The 7,399-nt window shown below is 48.2% G+C and overlaps 1 protein-coding gene across 1 annotated transcript; it reads right to left on the bottom strand.

Moving 5' to 3' along the window:
• Positions 1 to 1,303: 1,303 nt before the first annotated feature.
• LOC147973083 (uncharacterized) lies at positions 1,304 to 1,765 on the bottom strand. The gene has a single exon (XM_087524273.1). The coding sequence runs from the start codon at positions 1,763 to 1,765 to the stop codon at positions 1,304 to 1,306; it is 462 nt and encodes a 153-aa protein (XP_087380399.1).
• Between the last annotated feature and the right edge of the window lie 5,634 nt (positions 1,766 to 7,399).

Genomic DNA, 7,399 nt, shown 5'->3' with positions numbered 1-7,399 from the left:
AGCTAATAACTTTTTTTTGAGACAATGTAGAGCTAATAACTTGTACCATGTACTGAATCCGAACCATATATGGCCCACGAATTCTTGATACGCTCCCTTGACACACCTCTAACCCCAAGCTCCAGCCACTGTGATGACTTATATATATGGTCTCCGTTTTAGTACTCACTCACTTTCTTTGGGCAATTCCATCGTGCTAGAAACTATCAAGACACGACCGTCTCCATTTACATACATTTTTCTTCTACTGGTAGCTAGTCTACTCGGGTCTCGTTGAAACTCTGAACCCAACCTTTGGCAAGCAGGCACATGATTCCAATGCTACTTGGTTCCGATGTGTGGATTCATGGCTTTGGATTGAGAGGCTTTAGGAAAACATCATTTAGGGCGTGTTTGGTTGCCGTTTGCTACAGGGTCTACATCGCATACACTTCTCAAACCAGTCTGGTTGAACAAAAACAGGCCCTAATACGTCATCTGTGAGTTATTTGGTTGCCTGCATCTAGTGTCCCTGCATTAGGTAATACCCAAGTGCACTTTGTTTGGTTGCCTGCATTGGCCCGAGCGGCACATGAACACGGCGTTTGGTTGCATATGGCATACATGTTGTGCTTACCTTGTACCCTAGTTGGTGAGCTTACCCACACCTAGCACACCAACGCCACAACACAACAATGACGGTGAACTGGGCGAAGATGATGAAGTTCTTCAGCTTCAACCCAAACTGATGATCCACCTTGACATCTTCAATCTTGCGACTGTCAACAGTACTGTCGTGCTTTCGCACCCACTCAGAGTAAGCTTGTTCTGCTGCCTGCCTAGTCTTGAACCCTATATGGGTGCTGTTGCTATACAATGCCACTTGTGCACTGGCTTCTTCCCATGAACTATAAACCCCTGGGACCTTACCGATGAACACGGCATACCACTTACCCTAGCAATGCACAAGAGCAAGAGTTGAAGCAGCAAATCAATGGAGCACACAAGTAGCAAGTAAAGTAGCACATAAACAACAATGGAGCAGAAGAGAAGCAAAGCATGCATGATCATACGACATAGCAAGTTCTTCCTAGCACAACCTTGGTGTTAACCTACCACCACATTCAAAAGAGGGTGTCTCCTACCACCGCAAGTTAACCATTAGCGTGAGGGGTTAGTAATATACCACCCCACCAAAATATACAGACCATCAAATAGTTTTTGAGCCCTAGCTACACAAAATGTACATCGTCATCGTCATCGTCGTCGTCGTCGCCACCGCCATCGCCGTCGGGGATCATGCACGCTCACAGGCAGCACTGCTCTAGTAGTAGTGCTTGCCCAGCCAGCTCCTGAGCCACAACACCCTGTGAGCATCGGCCATGGCAACGAACCCAACACCCTGGGCCTTGTTGTCAAGCAGGTGGCTGAGAGCTGCCACGAGAGCCTCGTCGCTGAAGCCACCCTGGGTCATGACAGCACCATACAGGTCAGGGTGGACGTAGAGGGGCTTGCACTCCCTGATGGTTGTTGCCACCTTCTTCACCGCATCAGTCATGCTGCAGAAGACATTGATATCCTCCTCCATCAGGCCTCCTCTCTTCCTCTTCCTATCATGGACGGGGTCAAATGGCTTGTCGAAGGGCTTCGCAGCAGGCTTGTTAGGCCCATCGAGGACCTCGACGTCCGGGGTCCTAGGGAAGTCTGGCATGGGAGAACCAAGAGGCTCCCCCGAGCCCATGGCATGCTTCCCAGTTGCCAGCCCGAAGGAGAAGATGTGTTGCATCTAGTTGTAGTTCTGTATGGGTGTGTTGAGGAGTTTCTCAGCGTCCCTTGAGTGGTCCGAAGAATGAAACACAAGTGTTGTTAGTTGCGATTAGGAGTAGGCAATGGTGGACAGTATGAAAAGGAAGAGGGTTGTGAGCTAACCGCTACATGGCTGGCGTAGTGCTCTACCTCCAGAACAATGGAGCAAGTGTTCTTATCCCATGAGGCACCACTAAGGTCTCTCAGCCTGGACACTTGGATCCATCGACTTCTCCACTTCCTCAGGTGGTTGTACACCTGGGTGGCAGACACCTCTTGCCCACAGAACTCGAACACCTGCTTCGCAACGGTGTTCGAGTGCACCTCCTTGAAGCCCTTTTCAGTCTTAACTGCATGAGAGATGAGCTCACACATCTTGTTCAGCACAAACGTGGACATGAACGACTGCCACTTCATGTTGTTCGACCTACCATCCTTCTTTGCCTTTGCTGCCGCTAGCTTGAGTGCAGCGGCGGCAGCAGCAGTAGTAGTTGGCTCAACGAGCACTACTGGCACATAGAGGGAATCAGAGGTGAACACCTCTGAATCAGGTGCCATCTGGGACATAGGCTACGAGTCCTTGACAAACGATGGAGCAAACTGGTTGTCGGACACAACAAGGGCCTGACTAAGATCTTGCGTCTGCGTGGTCATGTCTTATAATCGTAGCACGCATTGACAATAAGCATAGCACACAACATACCGGACAATCCATGAAAGAAGAAGCATACATGTACATGGTTCATCACTATCATAGTAAGCACATGCTTCATCGCTATCATACCAAGCAGACCGGACAATCTATGAGCAGGAACATACAACTACAACAAACATCATGCTACAAATGGACAACCAATAGCTACAAATCACAGATCTAAGCATGATTCAACACAAGCACACGGTTCAACTTCAAACTCTACTACTAATCCAGCCTACCACATGCTTAAACATCTAGCCCTACCACAAATTGAACCGCAGCATAGCAATCGACTATAGCAGCTCACAGATCAGACCACTAATCAACCATGCATCTAGATCAAACCCTAGGTGCAACTCAGATCTAGCTAGAAGAAACAGAGAGAAAGGGTGTTGAACTCATAGAGGCCATGGCTGCAGCTTGAGGACGAGGGGGACGGTCGTGGAAGATCAATGCCAGCGGGTGAAGGTGCGCCGCTTACCTGCTCGTCGGTGCTGATGCGCGTCGGCGGGAAAGCTCGAATGAAGGGAGAATGATGGTGGGAGTTGGGGCGGTGAGGGAGGGGCTAAATAGAGCTGGACTCGGCGGGAGGTGAGCCGAAATCCTCCCGCCGATTTTTTGGCGACGCGGGAAAGCTCGCGCCATCTCCCCTGCTCGCACGAGGGGAGAAGCGTTGTTGGGGAACGTTGCAGAATTTTAAAATTTTCTACGCATCACCAAGATCAATCTATGGAGTCATCTAGCAACGAGGGAGAGAGGAGTGCATCTACATACCCTTGTAGATCACGAGTGGAAGCGTTCAAGAGAACGGGGTTCATGGAGTCGTACTCGACGTGATTCAAATCACCGATGACCTAGTGCCGAACGGACGGCACCTCCATGTTCAACATACGTACGGTTGGGAGACGTCTCCTCCTTATTGATCCAGCAAGGGGGAAGGAGAGGTTGATGAAGATCCAGCAGCACGACGGCGTGGTGGTGGAAGCAACGGTGATCTCGGCAGGGCTTCGCCAAGCGCTGGGAGATGGAGGAGTGTCACGGGAGGGAGAGGGAGAGGCCAGGGGCTTGGGTGCACAGCCCTCCCTCCCTCCCACTATATATAGGGTGCCTAGGGGGGCGCCGGCCCTAGGAGATCCAATCTCCTAGGGGGGGCGGCGGCCAAGGGGGTGTCTTGCCCCCCAAGGCAAGGGTAGCGCCCCCACCCCTAGGGTTTCTAACCCTAGGCGCAGGGGAAGGCCCAAGGGGGGGCGCACCAGCCCACTAGGGGCTGGTTCCCCTCCCACTGCAGCCCATGGGGCCCTCCGGGATAGGTGGCCCCACCCGGTGGACCCCCCGGACCCTTCCGGTGGTCCCGGTACAATACCGGTGAACCCAAAACCTTCCCGAAGGCCGAGACTAGACTTCCTATATATAAATCTTTACCTCCGGACCATTCAGGAACTCCTCGTGACATCTGGGATCTCATCCGGGACTCCGAACAACTTTCAGGTTACCGTGTGCTAATATCTCTACAACCCTAGCGTCATCGAACCTTAAGTGTGTAGACACTACGGGTTCGGGAGACATGCAGACATGACCGAGAAGCCTCTCCGGTCAATAACCAATAGCGGGATCTGGATACCCATGTTGGCTCCCACAAGCTCCACGATGATCTCATCGGATGAACCACGATGTCGAGGATTCAATCAATCCATATACAATTCCCTTTGTCAATCGGTACGTTACTTGCCCGAGACTCGATCGTCGGTATCCCAATACCTTGTTCAGTCTCGTTACCGGCAAGTCACTTTATTCGTACCGTAATGCATGATCCCGTGATCAATCACTTGATCACTTTGAGCTCATTATGATGATGCATTACCGAGTGGGCCCAGAGATACCTCTCCGTCATACGGAGTGACAAATCCAAGTCTGGATTCGTGCCAACCCAACAGACACTTTTGGAGATACCTGTAATGTACCTTTATAATCACCCAGTTACGTTGTGACGTTTGGCACACCCAAGGCACTCCTACGGTATCCGGGAGTTGCACAATCTCATGGTCTAAGGAAATGATACTTGACATTCAGAAAAGCTACAGAAAACGAACTACACGATCTTTGAGCTAAGCTCAGGATTGGGTCTTGTCCATCACATCATTCTCCTAATGATGTGATCCCGTTATCAATGACATCTAATGTCCATAGTCAGGAAACCATGACTATCCTTTGATCAACGAGCTAGTCAACTAGAGGCTCACTAGGGACGTGTTGTGGTCTATGTATTCACACATGTATTACGATTTCCGGATAACACAATTATAGCATGAAGAATAGACAATTATCATGAACAAAGAAATATAATAATAACCATTTTATTATTGCCTCTAGGGCATATTTCCAACAGTCTCCCACTTGCACTAGAGTCAATATTCTAGTTACATTGTGATGAATCAAACACCCATGCAGTTCTGGTGTTGATCATGTTTTGCTCTAGGGAGAGGTTTAGTCAACGGATCTGCTACATTCAGGTCCGTATGTACTTTACAAATCTCTATGTCTCCATTTTGAACACTTTCACGAATGGAGTTGAAGCGACGCTTGATATGCCTGGTCTTCCTATGAAACCTAGGCTCCTTGGCAAGGGAAATAGCTCCAGTGTTGTCACAGAAGAGAGTCATCGGGCCCGACGCATTGGGTATGACTCCTAGGTCGGTAATGAACTCCTTCACCCAGACTGCTTCTTGTGTTGCCTCCGAGGCTGCCATGTACTCCGCTTCACATGTAGATCCCGCCACAACGTTTTGCTTGCAACTGCACTAGCTTACTGCCCCACCATTCAAAATATACACGTACCCGGTTTGTGACTTAGAGTCATCCAGATCTGTGTCGAAGCTAGGATCGACGTAACCCTTTATGACGAGCTCTTCGTCACCTCCATAAACGAGAAACATTTCCTTAGTCCTTTTCAGGTACTTCAGGATATTCTTGACCGCTGTCCAGTGTTCCATGCCGGGATTACTTTGGTACCTTCCTACCAAACTTACGGCAAGGTTTACATCAGGTCTGGTACACAGCATAGCATACATGATAGACCCTATGGCCGAGGCATAGGGGACGACACTCATCTTTTCTCTATCTTCTGCCGTGGTCGGGCATTGAGCCGTGCTCAATCTCGTACCTTGCAATACAGGCAAGAACCCCTTCTTTGACTGATCCATTTTGAACTTCTTCAATATCTTGTCAAGGTACGTACTCTGTGAAAGACCAATGAGGCGTCTCGATCTATCTCTATAGATCTTGATGCCTAATATATAAGCAGCTTCTCCAAGGTCCTTCATTGAAAAACACTTGTTCAAGTAGGCCTTTATGCTTTCCAAGAATTCTATATCATTTCCCATCAACAGTATGTCATCCACATACAATATGAGAAATGCTACAGAGCTCCCACTCACTTTCTTGTAAATGCAGGCTTCTCCATAAGTCTGCATAAACCCAAACGCTTTGATCATCTCATCAAAGCGAATGTTCCAACTCCAAGATGCTTGCACCAGCCCATAAATCGAGAGTTGGAGCTTGCACACCTTGTCAGCATTCTTAGGATCGACAAAACCTTCCGGCTGCATCATATACAATTCTTCCTTAAGGAAACCATTAAGGAATGCCGTTTTGATGTCCATTTGCCATATCTCATAATCATAGAATGCGGCAATTGCTAACATGATTCGGACGGACTTCAGCTTCGCTACGGGTGAGAAAGTCTCATCATAGTCAACCCCTTGAACTTGTCGATAACCCTTAGCGACAAGCCGAGCTTTATAGATGGTCACATTACCATCTGCGTCTGTCTTCTTCTTAAAGATCCATTTATTTTCTATGGCTCGCCGATCAACGAGCAAGTCAGTCAAAGTCCATACTTCGTTTTCATACATGGATCCTATCTCGGATTTCATGGCTTCCAGCCATTTGTCAGAATTCGGGCCCGCCATCGCTTCTTCATAGTTCGAAGGTTCACCGTTGTCTAACAACATGATTTCCAAGACAGGGTTGCCGTACCACTCTGGTGCGGAACGTGTCCTTGTGGACCTACAAAGTTCAGTAGCAACTTGATCTGAAGTTTCATGATCATCATCATCAACTTCCTCTCTAGTCGGTGCAGGCACCTTAGGAACATTTTCTTGAGCTGCGCCACTTACCGGTTCAAGAGGTAATACTTCATCAAGTTCTACTTTCCTCCCACTTACTTCTTTCGAGAGAAACTCTTTCTCTAGAAAGGATCCATTCTTGGCAACAAAGATCTTGCCTTCGGATCTGAGGTAGAAGGTATACCCAATAGTTTCTTTAGGGTATCCTATGAAGACGCATTTTTCCGACTTGGGTTCGAGCTTTTCAGGTTGAAGTTTCTTGACATAAGCATCGCATCCCCAAACTTTTAGAAACGACAGCTTAGGTTTCTTCCCAAACCATAATTCATACGGTGTCGTCTCAACGGATTTCGAAGGAGCCCTATTTAAAGTGAATGCGGTAGTCTCTAAAGCATAGCCCCAAAAAGATAGCGGTAAATCGGTAAGAGACATCATAGATCGCACCATATCTAATAGAGTGCGATTACGACGTTCGGACACACCATTACGCTGAGGTGTTCCAGGCGGCGTGAGTTGTGAAACTATTCCACATTTTCTTAAGTGTGTGCCAAATTCGTGACTCAAGTATTCTCCTCCACGATCTGATCGCAAAAACTTGATTTTTCTGTCACGTTGATTCTCAACCTCACTCTGAAATTCCTTGAACTTTTCAAAGGTTTCAGACTTGTGTTTCATTAAGTAGACATACCCATATCTACTCAAGTCATCAGTGAGGGTGAGAACATAACGATAGCCACCGCGAGCCTCAACGCTCATTGGACCGCACACATCAGTATGTATGATTTCCAATAAA

Source organism: Triticum urartu, chromosome 5A (genome assembly GCF_056163025.1).
Source record: "Triticum urartu cultivar PI428250 chromosome 5A, HENAU_Tu73, whole genome shotgun sequence".
Lineage (NCBI taxonomy): Eukaryota > Viridiplantae > Streptophyta > Magnoliopsida > Poales > Poaceae > Triticum > Triticum urartu.
This window is presented reverse-complemented; position numbering and strand designations above follow the sequence as displayed.

Bases quoted from the DNA above. Each gene is read 5' to 3' on its own strand.
- LOC147973083 (XM_087524273.1), bottom strand. From the start codon at position 1,765: ATGCAACACATCTTCTCCTTCGGGCTGGCAACTGGGAAGCATGCCATG.